Below are 21018 nucleotides of genomic sequence, written 5' to 3'. Positions count from 1 at the left end.
GCAGCCGCTGTTCGTCGGAGAGAGATGAGGGAGGCTGGGCTTGGCGGCGGTGGTGCCGCTGTTGCCCAGCCAAGGACGGACGGAGGAGAGTGGACAGAGAGGGAGTTTCAGAGGGCGTTCGGCGGCGGCAGTGAGCTTCGTCTGCTGCTGTTGTTCGCCGGAGATGGGCCTCGGCGGCCGTGAATTCGGGAGAGAGAAGAGAGGCGGTGGGGTTTGGCGTGAACCGTGAGATGGAGAGAGGGGCGTGTAGTCGAAAATTGAAAGAGAGGAATGACTGAAGTGTGTGTGAGGCGTGATTGATGAGGAAGGGGGAGAAAAGAGTGTTGGGTTAGGGTTGAGCTTTGAATGGTGGGCCGAGTCAGTTGGGCTAGGGCTTGACTTGGGCCGATTTTTTTTATTTTATTTCTTGTGCCGAGTTTTGTTTATTAAATCAGTTGGGCCTTTGGTTTTAATAATTGTGTTGGGCCTTATTTTATTTAAGGACTTTGGGCTGTCTTGATTAATTAAATTAATTGGGCTACCCTATTTTAATTAATTGAACTATTAATTAGTTTAATTAATTTATTCAAAGAATAGTTTTCATAATAATTTTAAATTATTATTATTATGTGCATATTTTAAGTAAATTACTTATTATATGCTAAGCATGACATGAAATTGCATTTATTTTACAATAAAAATATTTAATTGGTTTTAATTATAATTCCAATTATTAAAGAAAGTCGAGTAAGAATATTGTTGGTGTTCTTAACTCAAGAGAAATGTTTTTAATTATTTATTCATTAAATTTTGAAAACCCGGCTAAGTGAATAATAGAATGTTAAGCACTACACCATGACTTAAGTTAGCTTCACGAGACCTATTAAGAATAGAATTTCTTGTAGGCTTTATGAACCAAGGGGATTAGCGCTGCTTTCCCAAGACGAGTTTATGTGATTATGATCTTCAGGCTTTGCCTATCCAGGTGGGCATTACTTTTACTATACGTATATAGAGATCCCCTGCGTGTCGTAGGCCTCTTATACGAATATATGCATGAGATGATTTTAACTGTTAATTTCAGTTTATTATTATGCCCAAATGATAAATGACTCTTATGAAATGAAAATGAAATGTTCATGAAATGAAATGAAATGTTTATGAAATGATTGACTGCCAAAAATGTTTATGTTTTTATATGTATCCTATCTGTGTTGGTTCGCCAACTTTAAAGGAAATCCAATTGGGATCCTATGCTAGACAAAGGTCGCTAGCTAGGGTTAACGTGTACACTCATGGAGACCGCGAGTCGCTTGCGACCGGTCTTGGCATCCGTGGTAAGGAGGCCTCCTTCCCAGCGCGTGATAGAAAGGAACAGATATGGATCATATGAAGGAAAATGATCGGCCGATCGACTTTATGAAAATGAAAGAAATGTTTTAGTAAGCGCAGGTCTTTCAAGAAAACCCCTGTGTGTTACTGTTATGGGAGTTCAATTTATATATATGTTATGCATGAATGTATTTTCGGCTATGCCCACTGAGTATTTTTATACTCAGCCCTGCATGTATTTCTAAATGTGCAGGTTGAGCAGCTGATGGAATGGAATGATGTTGAGCGGGTGTTCCTTTGACATTTCAAGAAATGTAACCTTGAGTATACATCTTCATATGTATATCTCACACGTTTTCCGCTGCAAAACACTTTGATTAGGATAGCTCTATGTTATGAAGTTGTTATACGTGTTATTGGGTAACCCACCTTAATCAGTTCTCATTTATGTGTATGTTTTATAAGTATCCAAATAATCATATATGATCCTAGCATTTTATCTATGAGTGACATTTCCATATACTTTAATGTTAAGTAATTGTCCATTTCCATTTCTTATTGTTCACCCCAAGTCATAACCCCTGTTAACCCGTCATTGGGATAGTGGGATGTGACAGAGTGGTATCAGAGCGGTTCGTTCGCTCTGGCCCTAGAAACCTTATTCTAAAGAGTCGAGTTTAGTTTGATTCTTTATACTTACATGGGTTCATATGGCACCGCTCAACACTCCATTGCATCGTGCTCAATCAAGGAAAGAATGTAACTGCAGTTTCAACGTTTTAAAGATGTTAATGTTCTAAAATGCTTCATGAATATGTTTATGTGAAGAGCATGTTATGATGAAATGTTGAATGTTTTGCCTTTCATGGCATATTTTCGCAGTCAATGATGTTATGATCAGATGAATGATAGAAAAGTGACATATGTTTTCCCATAGAACATAGATTGCTATAAGATGCATGATCACAATTTCAAAAGAACATAGACTACTAGATTAGTAGGATATCTCTACAATCTAGATTCTTAAGGTAATGATTTAGAAGAATGAAAGAGAACTTAGAACATCTCAGCTCCCTTAAGAAAATGATGGTTCTTTTGAACTACAAAGAAGAATGAAAAGATATGTACGAGGTAAAGGAAAAGCACAGAATGAAAATACGAGACGAATTCAAGGTAAACGTTGCATCAAAGGTTGAACCATAGTCTCTACGTTCGGATGTTCAAGTGCGACGGAACATCGAATCGACTTTTGCTACACGATAGATTTTAAGAATAGTGTGTTTTGCCTGTGTACGTATGTCTGTGTGTATATGTCTTAAGAGAGGTTTGGGGTTTGAGATCAATAGGATAAGGAACCTTAAGATAAGTTTAGTTGTCATGATGAACTTATGCTTTGTTATGTATAGTATGTTCATGGCTCTCCAAGTTCGGGACGATGTTTCCCGTGTGACTGGGAGGTGATGATGTTGGACCTGGCCAGTCCACATGATCCAAATCTCAGTAGACGTCTTTTGGGTTGAAAACCCATGTGTTTCAACTTTCGGTTGAAAAGCCAGATGGGTTCTTACTCGAGGTCATTTTGTTCGACCTAGTAGTTAATCATTTCATACCCTCTGGTCATTCTTTTGATTCTCTTGAACAATTTCTACAACATCTTGCTTTGATGTTGTGTTGAGTTTGAGCCTTGCAACTCGTGAGTTGTCATAATAGATTCCCTTGTTTGATAAGACCAAGAAGTGTTAGTCTACCGATGTAGTATACTACCCAAATTATGGCTTCGTATAATTGTGTCTCATTGTAATTAGTTGAGATTATTAGTCTTTGTCCTATAAATGATATCGACCACTCATTATGATAGAAATTCAGAGTTCAAGCTAAGACCGTAATATAGTGTTCGAGTACGAGGACTTAAGTTAATTGGTCTATGATAGTTTTAAGATAGATTCATAAGAAAGTGTTATGCATGTGATAGGTAACAAGAAATGGGTTGATGACCATTTTGATCTTTGGAAAATAGGATACTCCGTAGATGAGCCCTAGGAATGAGGTAGGAGTAATGAACCGCCGCAAAAGGACGAGGGAACTTATTCTCAAGTAAATCTCATGTATATAAATTGGAATTAGGAATCCAATTGATATGAGGAGAGACCCGAATCTATTCTAGATCGGAAAGTTAAAGTACTAAGGAATAAGTCGATACCTTTAGTAATAGTTCTTTGGAAGCACCATGATCAAGAAGAGGCGACGTGAGAACTCGAGTTTAGCATGAAGGAGAAATACCCAGAATTATTTCCTGTGGTACAAATTTCGGAACGAAATTTCTTTTAAGGGGGATAGTATATCATACCCCGACTTTTAATCCCTGATTAAGGGCTTTATTATTAATAATTAGGGTTCGGCATCCATTAATAATAAAAACTGGTTTGATTTATCTGATGTGATTTTATATATGTGTTTTAATGTGCTTAGTTAAAGAAAATTTTTATAAATGTGGTGCATAAGTTTTAATTGGTGAGTTAAGTGTATTTATATGAGCCACATGAATTTTAAATTATGCATGAAGTCATGAATTTTATCTAAATTTGATAGTACATGTAACACCCCGTACTTTTCCCTATGTTGTGAGATAGTGTCTTAACACTATTGAGAGTACTGAGATGTCAGAGAGATTGACTGTCCTATTAAGAAAATAGGAATAATGAGTTGGAAATAGAGTCGAGAAAGAAAGAGTGAAAAAAAAAAAAAATCGGTCGGAGAGACGTCTAGTTTGTCTGTGTTTGCCGACTGCTTTGACGTGATATTATGTGAAATTACGTGACTGATTGATTATGTGAGTTTTGTTACGTATGTCATTGTGAGCAAGTTATTATGATTTTTATTTGAGGATATTAACACTTGAAATTTTAATTAAGTTTCTAAAGCAAGTGCAGTTTATTTTTACCGAGAAATCAAAGAATGCCGGTTAATGAAAATATTTCCAAGCATATATTTTGTTTTAAAATTATTTTTCCTATGAGAGGAATATTATAATTGAGTGAGTGCACTAATATTAGTGCTATAATTATTTTATGTGGTCACATGAATAATTATGTATTGGTATTTTATTAATTAGTACATTTCCATAGTTTTTGTGATTTATTTTTGATCACCCTTCTCACACTATTACTTTAATTTCCCTACCATGTGACTAAATACCACAATTTGCCAAGTGTAGAGATTATTGAGAGAGTGTAGAGATTAGAGAGATAGTGTAGAGATTAGAGAGAGAGAGATCAAGGCATTAATTGCCAATATTTCCTTAAGATTACAAAATTCTCTTTAAAGATCACAAGATCATTTACAATCTTGCAAAATCCTCTCTCACTACTCACTCATCATTTTCGACCAACACCTCTCTCCCTCTTTCTCTCACTTTCCTCCATTTTCATCCATTGTAGAGACCTTCGGAGCTTCCAAAAAAAAAATTATACCAAACACCTCAATTTCACTCTTAAATCTTACATAAAAACATCCTAGCTACTTGAATTCAAGAGGATCATTGAAGAAAGGTTTCCAAGCTAGAGTGAGAAAGTGTGAGTTTTGGTGAGAAATTTGGGTAAGTGATCATGTATTCCATAAATCTTGCTTGAATGATATTGTATGTGAGTATTCTCGAAAGATTGAAGAAAGAAAATCACCCCTCCCTTGTTCTTAAAATTTTCAAAAAAATGGGTCTTTACCCTTCAAATTTTTTTTTTCTTTCCTTGATTTGGGGTGAAAAATGAGGTCTATGTGGTGTTTGTTTATGATTGATGTGTGTTGTGAAAGTATATGCTTTGAGATGTGAAAGTCGATTGAGTTTAGTTTACCAAAAAAATTGGAATTGGTGAGTTGATGTGTTAAATGATGAATTGATGATGAGAATGAGTCTATGTGATGTCTATGATGATGATTGATGGAGTAAATTGATTATTTGATGTCAATTGATGAATTTGAGGTGAGTTAATTTAATAAAATTAGGGACATGTGTATCTATGCCCTAAATTGTAATTGATGGATTATATGTGAGTTTAAATGGTTAAAATTGATGGATCTATGATTAAATTAAAGATTCATGTGTGTTATAAAATTTCAAAGAGTTTAGTTTAATAAAAATTAGGACTTTTTGCCTATGTGTTATTTAAGTGATTTTGGTTTAGAATATATGTAATTGAGCATGATATTAGTGTCTAATTATGTTTGACTAGGTCTTTTGTTGGCTAAATAAAATTTTGACTTAGTTTAGTTTATATGAGTTTTTGAGTTTTCATATATTGAGAGGTTGATGATTGGTAAAATGAGGTCTAATTACTTTATGATCATTATGTGAACGCTTGTCATGCTTTTATTAAGAGTTTACGTTGATACGTGAGTTTTCATTAGAGTTTAGTTTGCTAAAATTTGGGAAGTTTTTATTGATGATGAGATTTGATGAATTGATGTCTTATATGTGCTATTAAATGACTCAATTTGATTAATCTAAGGTTGGATTAATGTTTTATGTATGTTTGTAAATTTTCAAAAAGTTTAGTTAGATATAAAATAGGGCTTTTTGATTTATGTGCTAATTATTTGAATTGGCTAAGGATAATTGATAATAAGCATGATAGTAATGATAGTTAAAGGTTAATTTCGCTAATTGTTGATTATATGTGAAATTGCTTGAGTTTAGATTACTAGGATTTGGGTATTTTTGAATTATGAGATCAATGTTTGGATTAATGATGTCTATATGCTAATTGGACTTTATAAAGGACTATGGCATGATTAAATTGAGAATTTTGAATGAAATGAAAAGTGTTAGTTTGAGGAAGAAGATGACATACATGTGTATCTATATGTGTATAATGAGTTATATGATGAATGAGATCATGTTTGAATAATTGAGTAATTTTGTGCATGAAAATGAAAAGAGAATTTTAATGATGCGTTCATTGAAACGTTTTACTAGAGATTTGAGGTTATGATGTAAGAAGAGAGTCAAGATTTGAGTATGATGAGCATTATAATGTGCCTGAATGTTTGTGAGTGTTATATGTGTTTAAAATGAGCTTTGATGAGTTTCCTTGAAGGAATGTTGAGTTGAGTATTTTAAGAGTTTGAGATGAGATTTTGGTGAATTTCGTAGGCCTACTGACCTACTGTGATCGACGGTTTTTTTCAATGTCAAAAAGCTTTGAAAATTTTATACCAAGTCTCTACATGAGTCTTGAGAACATCGGTAAAATTTCAAGTCATTTGGACTTCGTTTACTATTTTTATAAAATACAAAACCGAAACTGCACATTACTACCGAGAGTTTCAGAGAGCAGGGGAAAGAGTCATTCATTTCAGTAGCTTCCTGTGTGATCTAGCTTTCCAACATTTTATGGTATTAACCTTATTGTGTTAGCTAGATATCCACAAAATTTGAGCTCAGTTTGACAACATTTACTATTTTTCAAAAATCCAAGTTTTCGATTGCTCAAAACTGCCGAATATGGTAGACTGTAATAAAACAGTCATATCTCCTACAATACTTGGAGTTTTTGACTCTATTTTTTTTATATGAAAATAGACTCGAAGACCTTTCTTTTGGTATGAGTCTCGAGTCCAGGAGGTGTCGAAGTAAGAACATGATAGATTTTGAAGTTGAGTCAGTGTAAAAACAGAGCATGTTTTGATAATGTTTGATTGTGTTTTCTTATATGCCTTATGTGATTGTGTTGTCTATGTGTTGAATGAGATTGGACGAGCCTTATATGAGAGATAAATCGAGACTTAGTACCATGATTTTCTTGAAACTTATCCTTGAACTTAAGGATTTGAGATGAGTGGAGAGTTTATATAGAGATGAGTAAAGAGATAGAATATGAGATAGAGCATGAGTTAAGGCTTTATGAGTATGGATTTTAAAAGGATTAAAATGTTTTAAATCAATTCCTTTTTAATGGAGTTTAAAATGCTTATTTAAGTCATTTATAAATGAATAATGAGAAATGCGTAAAGAAGTTCGTAAATGAATCGCGGCATGAGATTTTCAATTTCCCTAGTAAACTAAGGAGATATTATGAAGGAACAAGCAATGAACGAGACTCTCACCACCGAGTCACTACAACAAATTGGAGAAGAAAAAGTTCACGCACAAACAAGATATGTACACCACCTCAAGATGGAGGTAAAGAAAAAGGAAATGGAAGGAAAGCACTAGAACTAAACTTAAGGTATAACCCAACCCCAAGGCTAGTAGGCTCAAGTTAAGAGAGTGAATGCTTTGGCTAAAGTGCCAGAAGCTACAGCAAGAATAAAGTTGGAACGCCACCACAATAGAAACTTAGAAACCCCCATTAAATAATCATTTGGAAATGAGAAAATGAGTTTACATGGCAGAAGGAGTGCCATTAATCTTTAAGTGAAAGTTACCAAGATGATGAGAAAAGTTTGATATTAGAATTCCCTAGTCAAATCTGAGAAGGTGACTTAGGACGAAGGAAACAATTAAGGTAGTTCACCACTTTACTAAGATGAAGTGGGTGAAAGAATGTTGTTAGGTCCTGAACTGGTCCAACAGATGATTGAGAAAGTCGACCACATCAAGCAAAGAATCAAAGAAACTCAAGATAGACAAAAGTCTTACGCCGATAAACGCCGATTGGAATTAGAATTTAATGTTGGGGATCGAGTTTTCCTCAAAGTCTCTCCCTCAAAGGGAGTTATACGTTTCGGAAAGAGGGGCAAGTTACGACCCCGTTATATAGGACCTTTTGAGACCCTAGATAAGTTAGGTCTTTGTAGCCTATAAGTTGGCTCTGCCACCAAGCATTGTGGATGTATACAATACGTATAGCACCTCGCAATTAAGAAAGCATGTGATTAAGCAAGATAAAGTAGTCCTAGCCAGGACCTAAGTTGTGATGAGAAATCAGTCCAGATACTTGATCGCAATATTCAAGTTTTACGAGGCAATAATATTGTTCTCGTCATGTAGTGGAACCATCACAGGATGGAAAAGGCCACAAAAGAGATGAATGAAACGAATGACTAGTATCACAAGATAGAATATCAAAGTATGTAATTTCGAGGACGAAATTTTTTTTAAGGAGGGAGGGATGTAATACCCCGTTTCCTCGAGCTAAGTTTAGAATAATTTTGAACTCAGATTTAAGATGATTCACGCCGGATTGAGAAAAATAATTTATTTTTAATTCCAACAAAAATGATTTACAAAAACATTTGTAAATTTAGTTATTGAATTTATATGCATTGCATATTTATTTAATTTAGCATTCAAGTATTTTCACGAGCTTTGAATTAGCAAACCCTGAAGAATTATTACAGTTTTCATAGTACAACCTGGAAGACTTTTTATTTTATTTTATCCCACACCCACCTACTACCCACCTACTACCCACCTACTCCCTTCTTTTGCAACTCAACTTTTAGCCATACTTTTGTTAAGTCAGGCTGTCTTGTCTCCCAACACTGCACTATAACTTAAAGAAATATCCTAAGTAAAAACTCCTCCTCATTCTTGCTGGAACGATTCTGATCCTTTAAACACCAGAAGTAATCAGCCAAGCCAGGCAGAACCAGCAACACAGCCGATCATCTCCTCAAGGTTTTATTTTAAACCTCTTGTATTGTTAATACCATCAAAGTATGTTCTTACCCTTCACAACACCCAAATCATTTCAGATTTTCAACAGCATAAAAACCCATGAGATTCTGTTAAAGATTATACCTTTAATTCATTTGCATAAATTTTCTTCGAGTATTATTCAAAGACAAGCAAGGAAATTTCATATAGTATTTTCAGATTATGCACATAAGAGAATGGACAAATGACATTCATGTATTCATACCTTTACATCAGAGCATGTTAGTTTTTAAAAGAAGAGAAGAAAGAAGAGTCTTGAGTTTTGTTGGTGTGTCGAGTCGGGTAGACGAGTGTGGTGGCTGTGTGAATTGAGTCGGGAGGTGGACGGAGGCACGGCACGGCAGCGGCGCTGCTGTCGCCCGGCCACGGTGAGAGAGAGGGAGCTAGGGCTCGGGCGCCGCTCTTCGCGGTGGGATGTCGGGCCTGTTTCAGCCGAGAGAAGGGAGAACCGAGGGGCAGTGGTTGTCGTCGTTGCTCCGGCGAGCTCCAGCGGCCGTGAGAGCAGTCGAGAGGGAGACGAGCAGCGAGGAGGAGAGAGAACAAGGGGGGGTACAGAGAGCTTGAGGGCTGGGAATCGGCGATGGTGGCAGCGTATGGCTGCTGCTATCGGCCGGAGTTGAGAAAGGGCAGGCGGCGGTCAGCGGTGGCTCCGAGCTGCTGTCTGGCCAGAGCGCGTAGAGAGAGAGAGTGAAGCCGAGGGTGCATGTCTTCTGCTGGCTGGGTCAGAACTTGGCGGCGGCGGTCTGGCAGCCGCTGTTCGTCGGAGAGAGATGAGGGAGGCTGGGCTTGGCGGCGGTGGTGCCGCTGTTGCCCAGCCAAGGACGGACGGATGAGAGTGGACAGAGAGGGAGTTTCAGAGGGCGTTCGGCGGCGGCAGTGAGCTTCGTCTGCTGCTGTTGTTCGCCGGAGATGGGCCTCGGCGGCCGTGAATTCGGGAGAGAGAAGAGAGGAGGTGGGGTTTGGCGTGAACCGAGGGAGAGAGGGGCGTGCAGTCGAAAATTGAAAGAGAGGAATGACTGAAGTGTGTGTGAGGCGTGATTGATGAGGAAGGGGGAGAAAAGAGTGTTGGGCTAGGGTTGAGCTTTGAATGGTGGGCCGAGTCAGTTGGGCTAGGGCTTGACTTGGGCCGATTTTTTTTATTTTATTTCTTGGGCCGAGTTTTGTTTATTAAATCAGTTGGGCCTTTGGTTTTAATAATTGTGTTGGGCCTTATTTTATTTAAGGACTTTGGGCTGTCTTGATTAATTAAATTAATTGGGCTACCCTATTTTAATTAATTGAACTATTAATTAGTTTAATTAATTTATTCAAAGAATAGTTTTCATAATAATTTTAAATTATTATTATTATGTGCATATTTTAAGTAAATTACTTATTATATGCTAAGCATGACATGAAATTGCATTTATTTTACAATAAAAATATTTAATTGGTTTTAATTATAATTCCAATTATTAAAGAAAGTCGAGTAAGAATATTGTTGGTGTTCTTAACTCAAGAGAAATGTTTTTAATTATTTATTCATTAAATTTTGAAAACCCGGCTAAGTGAATAATAGAATGTTAAGCACTACACCATGACTTAAGTTAGCTTCACGAGACATATTAAGAATAGAATTTCTTGTAGGCTTTATGAACCAAGGGGATTAGCGCTGCTTTCCCAAGACGAGTTTATGTGATTATGATCTTCAGGCTTTGCCTATCCAGGTGGGCATTACTTTTACTATACGTATATAGAGATCCCCTGCGTGTCGTAGGCCTCTTATACGAATATATGCATGAGATGATTTTAACTGTTAATTTCAGTTTATTATTATGCCCAAATGATAAATGACTCTTATGAAATGAAAATGAAATGTTCATGAAATGAAATGAAATGTTTATGAATTGATTGACTGCCAAAAATGTTTATGTTTTTATATGTATCCTATCTGTGTTGGTTCGCCAACTTTAAAGGAAATCCAATTGGGATCCTATGCTAGACAAAGGTTGCTAGCTAGGGTTAACGTGTACACTCATGGAGACCGCGAGTCGCTTGCGACCGGTCTTGGCGTCCGTGGTAAGGAGGCCTCCTTCCCGGCGCGTGATAGAAAGGAACAGATATGGATCATATGAAGGAAAATGATCGGCCGATCGACTTTATGAAAATGAAAGAAATGTTTTAGTAAGCGCAGGTCTTTCAAGAAAACCCCTGTGTGTTACTGTTATGGCAGTTCAATTTATATATATGTTATGCATGAATGTATTTTCGGCTATGCCCACTGAGTATTTTTATACTCAGCCCTGCATGTATTTCTAAATGTGCAGGTTGAGCAGCTGATGGAATGGAATGATGTTGAGCGGGTGTTCCTTTGACATTTCAAGAAATGTAACCTTGAGTATACATCTTTATATGTATATCTCACACGTTTTCCGCTGCAAAACACTTTGATTAGGATAGCTCTATGTTATGAAGTTGTTATACGTGTTATTGGGTAACCCACCTTAATCAGTTCTCATTTATGTGTATGTTTTATAAGTATCCAAATAATCATATATGATCCTAGCATTTTATCTATGAGTGACATTTCCATATACTTTAATGTTAAGTAATTGTCCATTTCCATTTCTTATTGTTCACCCCAAGTCATAACCCCTGTTAACCCGTCATTGGGATAGTGGGATGTGACAACACGTCTGAAAATTCCGAGCGCCACGTCAACACCGATCAAGGTAGTGGTCAACGCATGTGCAAATTGTAACTAAATTAAAAAGTGATGTATTCTAGAGCTATTTTTGAAGCTGATGTGCAAAATGCAAATCCAAAAATAGTTCGTGTATTTTTCGGCTATTAACCCATTTTCTTTATTTCTTTTGGCATTGATTTCATGCTGAAATTCTATAACTCAAGTCTATATCTTGATGTTATACCACATTTCCCTATTTCACATACACAAAAAGCTATATTTGCAAAACAAAATAATGTACAAGGTTGAGATACATTGTGTTTGTTCAAGAGCAAAAATCAAGCAGGAATCTTTACATGCATTTTGTACTCTATCCGTTCCACGAAGCATGACCCAGTTTCCTTTTTGATTTGTCCCACGAAGCTTGACCTGTTTCTAAAAATGGCAAAAAATTTACCCTTTATTCACTTTTTCATCTACCACACTTAACACACAAAATACCAATTTCTTAATTTCCGTGCCCAAAAGAACTAGGTCATGCTTCATGGGACGGAGGGAGTACAATTTCCTGCAAAAGAGTTCTCCAAGAAAAGGGAGAAAAAAGAACAAAAAAACAAAAGAAAAATCGAATGTCATCAACTACTAGGTCTCTCCAAGTATAAGGCAAACGAGTAGATTTTTCATGTTTTTTTCATAAACATTGTTTCCCACTGTCTACTACACATTCAAGTAAACAAACAGACATTATAAAGGGACATATATATATGCATACATGAAAAAGCTTATTGGACATGAACCTCAAATATGTATGTACTAGAGAAGTAAAAGAAAGCAACATACGTCGAATCCCCAAAATTTTCGATAGGCTGCTCCCATATAAATTTGTTCTGCTGATTAAGCAATCATTGCACACGTGCGAAGGACGACTACATGAGGAAGTATTTAGACAATTCTCAACCAGAATAAAGAAATAAGCTTACATGCTCTCTGAATTTAAACATGAATTGCTTGATGGGAATGCATGACATGCTTTCTCCATCAACTAGGCAATTTTGGTTACATCAATAGCTGCCGTGATTTTTTACCTGGTTTGTGTTACAACCCATCATCATCTGTACACCTCAGCAGCCAGATGAGAATACCATTTGCTGGAACAAGAATTTAAGAGCTCAGTAGCATGTTGTCGGAACTCGTTTATCAAGGCTTGTGCATCTTGAAGCCAAAAACTCTAGGGACGTAGTTCTGTGTTGGCTTCTGAGGCTTGAGGTGCCCGTATGTCATCAAGAACAGGTGGGGGAATGTGGTTCCGAAATATGCCCCATCAATATCTGTTGAAGTCAGGGAAATCATTCCAAAAGCGAAGCACGGAAAATAACATTTAAAGACAATTAAAACTGATTCCATTTACTTATGTTTAGCAAACAATGCATCGCAAACCAAGGTCCTATGGGTGTATAATAATTGCCTCGTGAGTACAGAAAACGCATCTCAACATGGAAATCAAACATAAACTCTCTCCATAATATGAGAATGTTGGTAATGTGCTTTTTACCTTCTAGTTCAAACTTTTTTTCCTGGGTAAGGTCTCATTTCTAGATTTAAAGAACTCCATATGGGGCATTCTGATCACAATTCTCTAGCAAACATATAACATGGTAAGACCGATGATTATAGGAAGCTCTTGTTATAGAATAAGAAGTGAAATGTGAGGTAGTAGTTCGTGATACTAAACTTGTCTGTAATGCTTAATCCCTAATGAACGAGTCTTTGAACTTGCATGAATATGAGAAGTTGGAATGTACAATGCAGCAGGCTCATATGCAAATGAACCAAGGATTAAGTCCAAAAATAAAAATACAAAGTAGATAAAAGTACAAAGTAAGGATACTGCCTTGGTATTTGGATCGAGGGTAGTAAATGTCATCGCATTTAGGACAGTAAATCTTCACAGTACTTGAGCGTGGAATGTCTGATTGTCCAACTGGAAGGCATGGCTGTCCGCAGCAGTAGACTCTAGGGCATCTTCCAAAATCATAGTTTTTATACTTCTCTAACTGTAATAAGTTTGAACTCAATGAGTCAAATGACATAACTCAACAAAGAGAGAGATGGCCAACACAAATGATAAATCTAATGATGTTACCATAGCCGCCATTCCCTTGCTTGTCAAGATGTATCGAACATGAATAAGGCCATACAGCATTTCTGCAGCTGATTCAATTAATTCATTCTGTTCCTCGGTAAACATATCACCTGGAATTGCCCATCATGGAAAAAATGCTATCAGAAAAGGATATCCAGCTCAAAACAGAGAAAAAGTGGAAAGAGATCAATCAAGCTAGACAGAATAAGCGAAAAAACAAACAAAGACCAACAAAATATCTAACATAGAAAACATATAATCTGCTCCCAAACTACACTCCAAATGGGACCTATGGGAACATGAAAGTTGAAGAGCATTTTATCCTTTTGCTATCTCAATTAATTGACAAAGTAAACATAAAACACATACTACTCATTTTAGAACAAGTAAAATCAAACATATCCAGTTCTAATTTATTTCACACCCTTTAATGTCAATCACCGAAACTTTTTACATTTCCTGAGAGAGGGAGAGAGATAGTCAATAATGAAATTCCAGCGAAGAATTTCATCGGTAGTGGCAACCATAGTGGTTATTTTGTAACTGGAAAAAAAAAATAGATGAATAGGTCGACTTCTTACCATACGATGGATAACGTTTTTCCTATCTAATTAAAATGTGGTAGCAATCTCAACTAGACAACTAATGAAAAAAAAACTACTAACTTTATTATACCAAGAACCTTCTTAAAGCATTCTAACATAACAATAAAGTAGTAATTTTTATATTCCTCTTAATTCTTTATTCTTTAATTCACTCAAGAGTCAACATAATCCGAAAGATTAATGCATTGAAGCATCATAAAATCCAGCTTCGTCAGAAGTTCAATAAAAAAATGTCATTAACTTTGGAACAAAAGTCTATGAAGCTCAGAACCCAATTCTTGAAAGAGCATAAACTCAACTAACATTTACTTATAGATGATAAGAATCTCACCATGAGATGATTCCACATCCAGTATTAGATCAAGTGCATAATCATAATACGGGACTTGACTGCTCAATCCACATAGATTGAAATCATCCTGAATATATTCATCATCGACTTCACAAAAAAACTCGTTTCCGCGCAAGTTGCAAAACCATGAAACCCAAGATGTATCATCCCCGTCAGAACCACTGACATCAGACTCTTCACTGTCTGTTTCAGATTCCTCTGCAAAATGAACAAATATTTCAATCTTAAGTTTCTATATAACCAAGGTATGTTTGCAAATGTTATTAGGAATGAAAAATAAACACATATACACAAATGCGCAGACATAGATGTACACTAGTACGTGGCACTAAAAGCACATAAGAGGAAGAATAGAAGATCATATTGATTACATGCCCAAGTTGCACAAACGTGTAGTTATTTTTCTTATATTCAACATTAAGTCGACTCGCTAATCGCTTCACATATGGAATAACCCAATGCTATACTGATCAAATGCTGGAGCTTTTATGCCTTAACTCTTCATATGGAGCAAACATTAGCACCTCAAACAGATCTGTCAAGCAACTGAAATTGGTTAATCGAAGCTTTTCCCTTTCAATGCAGAAGCTCTACGATTCACAGAACTGCTAAACTAAACGCCACTGTCATTCAATCATTAAAAAACATTAACCAAAAATTGCACTACAATACATGATAATTAAACACTGCACACAAAATCGAAAGCTCAAAGCAACCCAAATTTCGCGATTATAAATAAAACACAAACGACTCGAGCCCAAAAAAAAAAAAAAAAACAGGGAAATAAACAAGGCACCATCGGAGAGCTTGTTCTTGCTGGCGGTGAGGGCGGATGAAGAACGGTTGTCCCTGAGATCAACATGCTTCCCGGCAGCGGCGGAGGTGGATGGCACCGCGACGGCGGAACCCTTGTTTCTGGATGTGGAAGGCGACGATTTCTCCAAATGTTTGTCGAGCGCATCGTTGATTCGCTTCCGATCCAACATCTCTCCGGCCTTGGATGAGCCACCTCCCCCTCGATCTCTGTACATGTTCATATCAAAATTGGGAAAATCTAATCCCCAAAATCATCAACTTTTCCGACGGAATCTATTGTAGGTCTGAGCAAATGAAAAATAGGCGAAAATTGTTAGATTTGCACAGTTGTGTGTGTGGGGAAACGAAACGAGACGGAGAGAACTAGGGTTTCATTCAATTTGTTCCACATAAAGAGAGAAAATGGGCTATCATTTCTTTCTCATTTTAACTGCTTTTCCTTTTTTACACATTGCAACTACTTGTTTTAAATTTTGTTATGCTTGCTTATTCCATTTATTTATTACTTATTTCATAGGCTCTTAATCTATTTAAAAATCACAATTATCGAAAATGTTATTATTTGAAAGATTGTTCCACAAAACTTAACACTTAAATGAACAGTATTTAGAATGACACACTTACTAATATAAATCATTTTAAAAGGCAAAAATTTGGGTGAAACTGAGTGTATGTGTGACAGATCAAGATGAGTTTCGATGCTAATCGTGGGTCACAGGTTCAATAATTCAAAGTAATTATTATTGTAATAAAAAGTAATAATCAACATGAAGAAAAATATAAAAACGTTATTTTTTTTACGACAATTGAATTTGTACTTTTAATTTATTTGATCATGTAATTACTAAATTTATGTTGGAATATAAGCTTGCAGACATAATTACAATGAAACAGAAAGTAGGAGATGAAATTACAAAACAAAACTGTATTGAAATTACAGAAACAAAGAAACCAGGAAGACAACCGAGTCGAGGAAGGTCCTCTCTCCGCAAGACGAGATACGCCCCGGTAGTGCTCTCGGTTTGGCGTGTCGTCCCCAAAGATGAAACGGCTTCGTCTCGTAGGTAGCAGCACCGCAGACCAACGAGCTCCGGCGAACTGGAATGAGGCGAGAACAAAACTTAACAATGGATGCAGAATGCAGCAGAGTTTCAGTGTTTAGATTGCTTGTTGATGTGTATGTGATGCATGGAGGTTGTCCTATTTATAGGCACAGACCACATCAATAGGGAGAGCCTGCAGGGTTTAATTCCATTGATTGAATTCAAATGGTGGTTTAATTCCATTGATGGAATTCAAATGGTGTCGGGAGTTACAGAGGTAACAACAGGGCTGTTTGAATCTGCCATGACTCCTCCGACAACAGTTACGTGGGAAGCTTCCTGGGAGACCAAGGGTCCTCCCGTTGGACCAAGCCCTAAACGAGCTTCGTGTGCGTGCGCGTAGGCGTTGGGCCTCGTCCTCTTCGGACCAAGTTTTCGTTGGTCCAAAAAGATAAGGACTGGTGGGAGCTAGGGTAGGCCCAAAGGCCAACCCAAAGACCAAGATCCAAGATCCAAGTCCACGGCCGCGCGTCGGGTGTCGGGGCCGGGCGGGCGGCGGCGGCACGCGCGTGTGGGCCTTGCAACCCGTCACTTGTGCACACAGTTTTATTACATGCTCTGATGTAATAACTTTTATACTGTAATAAATGTTATCCACAAACCAATGTGGGATAAGCATTAAATCTTCTTGTGACAATACATAGTAGTAGCATTTTTGATAAAATAAATAAGTTTTGTATCACACCCCATAAAAAAATAAGTTTTGTAGCACATTTGACCTAAAGTACATAAGTACAAGTCAATAAAGTGAATGATAGTGACATATTAGTTATTTTTGATTTAAAAATAAGAAAGTAAAACCAAAATCTGATTCTCTCTCTATTCACGTTAAAATGGCGTGATTTTATGTGAGAAATTTTGATTCCCATAAGGCTGATATCTTGTGTACATGAATTTATGGGTGACATATTATGGGTGCACATGAATTTATGGCGTGATTTTATGTGGGAATTAAAACCATATCACACGGTTGTTGGGTGCATTTATACCAACTCAAAGTCATACACACTTGTTAAGGAAACAACCTTAAATTTACGAACTTAATTGGTCCGTACACGGTTGCTGGTAGGTAGTTAATGAAGAATACCAACCAAATGTTCATTCATCACTCATTTGAACAAGAAAGAAGAAGAAAATCCTCTCGAAACACATACACGGTAGTACACGGTTGCTCCGAATATAAAAAAAAAATCATCTAAAGGCTTGTATTACATAAGGTATGTGAAATACATATTTTTTTTTAAATTTCGTCTGTACACGGTTTGTGTTCTTGAGTACACGGTTGTACACGGTTTGTATTTTAGTGATTTTTTGTTGTTTATTTCAATAATTATGTTATATATATGACTTATTACATGTTTTGGACTAAAAACGGCATAAAAAAACACTCTGTACGCAAATTATCTTATTTTTGAACCCTTAGTGTTCTGCTGTACACGGTTAGGGTTTCCGTGTACACGGTTGTGTACACGGTTGTACACGGTGGTCGAATTTGCTGTACACGGTTGGGTTGAATATGATTTTGATGTTATTTTTAGCATGTTTGTATATTCAGTTGATGTATTGGGGTACACGGTTTCCTGTTTGTGTATTTAAATGTTGTATTTTTGTCGTTTTGAAGCAGATGTCGTTTCAAGCAATCGTTATACGGCACAGTGGTCAGTGGAAATTAACCGAGTATGAAGGAGGCGATGAGGTTGTCGTGTACATGTCTAAGGAAGACCTTTGTCATGCGAAGTTGATGCAAGAGGTGCACGATCAATTAAACGAGGATGGTCGATCCACTTATATGCTTTTCTACACATCGACCACGGACGAAGGGCGAAAAATAAAAGTGGCTTTGAAGACTGATTCGGATTTGAACCGGCTGATTTCCGAGCATAAGAAATATCCCGTTGTTTACGTGATCGAGAAGGGCAAACAATCTGCGGCTCCGGTTCCTCAGACTCAAGAGCGGGTATATTATGAGGGACATCGGTCTACTATGTTTCCTATTGAGACGGACATTGGAAGAAGTATCCCTACACACGATGATAGTAGGGACGATTCATCGTCGCAGGAGGAGGAAGACGAGTCCGAGTCTTCGGATGAGGAAGAAGAGGCGATACGACGCAGAGAGATATTGGATTCAGTGTCGACTGAACAGGAAGCGTGGAGACAGACAGGGCCTCAGAATTTCACATCGGATGATCAGCCCGATGTCGAGCCTCGTGTTGGAGTTCAGCAGCTTGAGGCACGTGATTGGGGGATTCCAGTCCTCGATTTTGACGATGCGCCGGCATTAGGTTGGGAGGATTCTAACGTATTGGAGAGCGGGATATTATCAGTGGGGGCTCTATTCCGGTCGAAGGATGATTTGGCAATCGCTGTTGGCCTGTACCATATGGAGAATCACGTGGAGTACGCCGTGCATCGTTCCAGTACGACCCGTTTGTGGTTTGTTTGCAAGCATGGCAACGGTTGTCCGTTCATGCTGCGAGCCGTTCAGAGTGCATCGATCTGGAGAGTGATCAAGGTGGTGATGCATCATACCTGCCACATGGATTTGAATCGCACTGCCCCGAGACAGATTCCGGCGAGGGTTGTTGGAAGATATTTTGCACGGAAATTGGTAGGCGAGGGGGTCGTTTTGAAGCCGAAGGAGATGATGTCAGAGATGCAGCGCTTATTCGGTATTGAGATCAATTACAGCTTCGCTCTCCGTGCAAGAAACATCGCGATTGAGATGACGTATGGTGATTTTGGGAACTCGTATCAGATGCTCCCATCGTATTTGTATATGCTGAGAATGAGTAATCCCGGCACATTATACGACCTTGAGATGAAGGATGATGGCAAGTTCCATCATATGTTTGTTGCACTTGGACAGAGCGTGGCTGCCTTTGAGAAGGGTTACTTGAGGCCGGTCATCGTCGTAGACGGGACCCATCTGAAGGGAAGGAACGGCGGCATTTTGTTCGTCGCTGTTACAAAGGATGGAAACGAAGCAATATTTCCTCTCGCAGTTGGGCTTGGTCCTATCGAGAACGACGAGTCTTGGACTTGGTTCTTCCACCGACTGCGGACTTGCTTTGGTCAGCCGGATGATCTCTTGATTGTGTCTGATCAGCACAAGAGCATCAGAAATGCTGTGGAGTGTGTCTACCCGAACGTCCCTCACGGGTTGTGCTATTACCATATCCAGAAGAATCTCGCGCATTATGGGCAGCATGTAGCTGCAGTCTTCAAAGCAGCGGCATATTCCTATCGATCAGACGATTTTCAAAGGAATTTTTCTGCGCTTCAAGTACTGAAAGTCAACGCGTACACACGCCTCGACACTATTGGTGTGGAGAGATGGGCCAGGTCCAAGTGCCCTGTACGACGCACGAGCTTCATGACGTCGAATGCTGCCGAGACGATGAACAGTAGACTGTTGTGGGCACGACGCCTCCCGGTTGCTTCATTGATCGAGACCTATCGAGCCATTATGGAGAAATGGTTCGATAGGCGACGCATCTCGGCTGCATCGAGGTCACATGAGTTGACTGAGGTAGTAGAGGGAAAGTTGCATGTGGCTGTCGAAGCGGGTCGGCAATTGGCTGTTCGAGGGACGACGACGCACATGTTTAGTGTTGAGGATGATCATGCATTCTACATTGTCGATCTCGAGAATCGGACTTGTAGTTGTGCTCAGTTCGACCTGGATGACATTCCGTGTCGTCATGCTTGTGCCGCTATTAGGTACCTCATTTATTACAAATTTTGCATATTGAATTATTTTTTTGCAAATTTATCTTTTTATCTTTGCATTTTATTAGGCGTGCAGGACTGCAAGTCACGGATTTTGTTGGAGGATATTTCAAACAATCCGTGCTGTTGGCCACATATATGGAGCGTATTGTTCCCGTTCCACATCCTACGTATTGGAATGTGCCCGATGAGATATCAGCCTATGTTGTGAAACCCCCGGATATCACGGTCCATGCGGGACGGCCGAAGTTGAGTAGGGCTCGTTCAGCAGTTGAGGGTCCTCCTAATTCGGGTCCTCCTAATTCGGGTACTCCTAATTCTCGACCTCAAGTATGCTCACGTTGCAAGGGTGGAGGTCACAATGCCCGGAGATGCAAAGCGCAAGTGGGACCATTGGACTTGAACGTGCCGGTGGAAGGTGTCGAGCAACCACCCGATGCACGAAGGCGGCGAAAGAAGAAATGCGGCATTTGTAGGAGTGGAACACACACTAGGAATGCATGTCCTCAAAATGTTGGGTCGTGAGTGATTTTGAATCTTTGATCTTCAAAATGTTGTTGGAATGTTGTTGGATGTTTACTTGTTGTTTGGGGTCTGATTTTGTTGTTGGTATTTGTTGAACTTGCTTTAAAATTCG

General features: G+C 38.2%; 2 protein-coding genes across 5 annotated transcripts; one reads left to right on the top strand and one right to left on the bottom strand.

The window, feature by feature from the left end:
* The first annotated feature begins 1537 nt into the window (after positions 1 to 1537).
* LOC131022106 (uncharacterized) lies at positions 1538 to 20996 on the top strand. 3 transcript variants are annotated; one of them, XM_057951506.1, is made up of 3 exons: positions 1538 to 1731; positions 18274 to 20372; positions 20450 to 20996. In XM_057951506.1, exons 2-3 carry the CDS (start codon positions 18274 to 18276, stop codon positions 20904 to 20906), a joined length of 2556 nt encoding a protein of 851 aa, XP_057807489.1. In that variant the 5' UTR covers positions 1538 to 1731; the 3' UTR covers positions 20907 to 20996. The 3 variants fall into 3 exon arrangements, with proteins under 3 accessions (XP_057807489.1, XP_057807488.1, XP_057807487.1); XM_057951505.1 differs by lacking the exon at positions 1538 to 1731 and adding an exon at positions 11274 to 11438; XM_057951504.1 differs by lacking the exon at positions 1538 to 1731 and having other exon boundaries at positions 17491 to 20372.
* On the bottom strand, positions 12468 to 16074 carry LOC131022107 (casein kinase II subunit beta-1-like). Of its 2 annotated transcripts, none has more exons than XM_057951507.1 (5): positions 15527 to 16074; positions 14710 to 14928; positions 13774 to 13883; positions 13519 to 13684; positions 12468 to 12958 (listed from the first exon to the last, which is right to left on the bottom strand). In XM_057951507.1, exons 1-5 carry the CDS (start codon positions 15765 to 15767, stop codon positions 12828 to 12830), a joined length of 867 nt encoding a protein of 288 aa, XP_057807490.1. In that variant the 5' UTR covers positions 15768 to 16074; the 3' UTR covers positions 12468 to 12827. The 2 variants fall into 2 exon arrangements, with proteins under 2 accessions (XP_057807490.1, XP_057807491.1); XM_057951508.1 differs by having other exon boundaries at positions 13522 to 13684; positions 15527 to 16009.
* Positions 20997 to 21018: the final 22 nt, after the last annotated feature.

Source organism: Salvia miltiorrhiza, chromosome 4, assembly GCF_028751815.1.
Source record: "Salvia miltiorrhiza cultivar Shanhuang (shh) chromosome 4, IMPLAD_Smil_shh, whole genome shotgun sequence".
Lineage (NCBI taxonomy): Eukaryota > Viridiplantae > Streptophyta > Magnoliopsida > Lamiales > Lamiaceae > Salvia > Salvia miltiorrhiza.
Note: the sequence above shows the minus strand (reverse complement) of the source record. Positions and strands in the feature narration are given on the sequence as shown.

Excerpts from the sequence above, each read along its gene's own strand:
- LOC131022107 (XM_057951507.1), bottom strand. The coding sequence starts at position 15,767 with ATGAACATGTACAGAGATCGAGGGGGAGGTGGCTCATCCAAGGCCGGA. Across the intron at positions 14,929-15,526 it reads CAAGAACAAGCTCTCCGATG|AGGAATCTGAAACAGACAGT; the intron begins GTGCCTTGTTTA and ends TTCATTTTGCAG. Across the intron at positions 13,685-13,773 it reads GCAAGGGAATGGCGGCTATG|TTAGAGAAGTATAAAAACTA; the intron begins GTAACATCATTA and ends AACTTATTACAG.
- LOC131022106 (XM_057951504.1), top strand. The coding sequence starts at position 18,166 with ATGATTTTGATGTTATTTTTAGCATGTTTGTATATTCAGTTGATGTAT. Across the intron at positions 20,373-20,449 it reads CATGCTTGTGCCGCTATTAG|GCGTGCAGGACTGCAAGTCA; the intron begins GTACCTCATTTA and ends GCATTTTATTAG.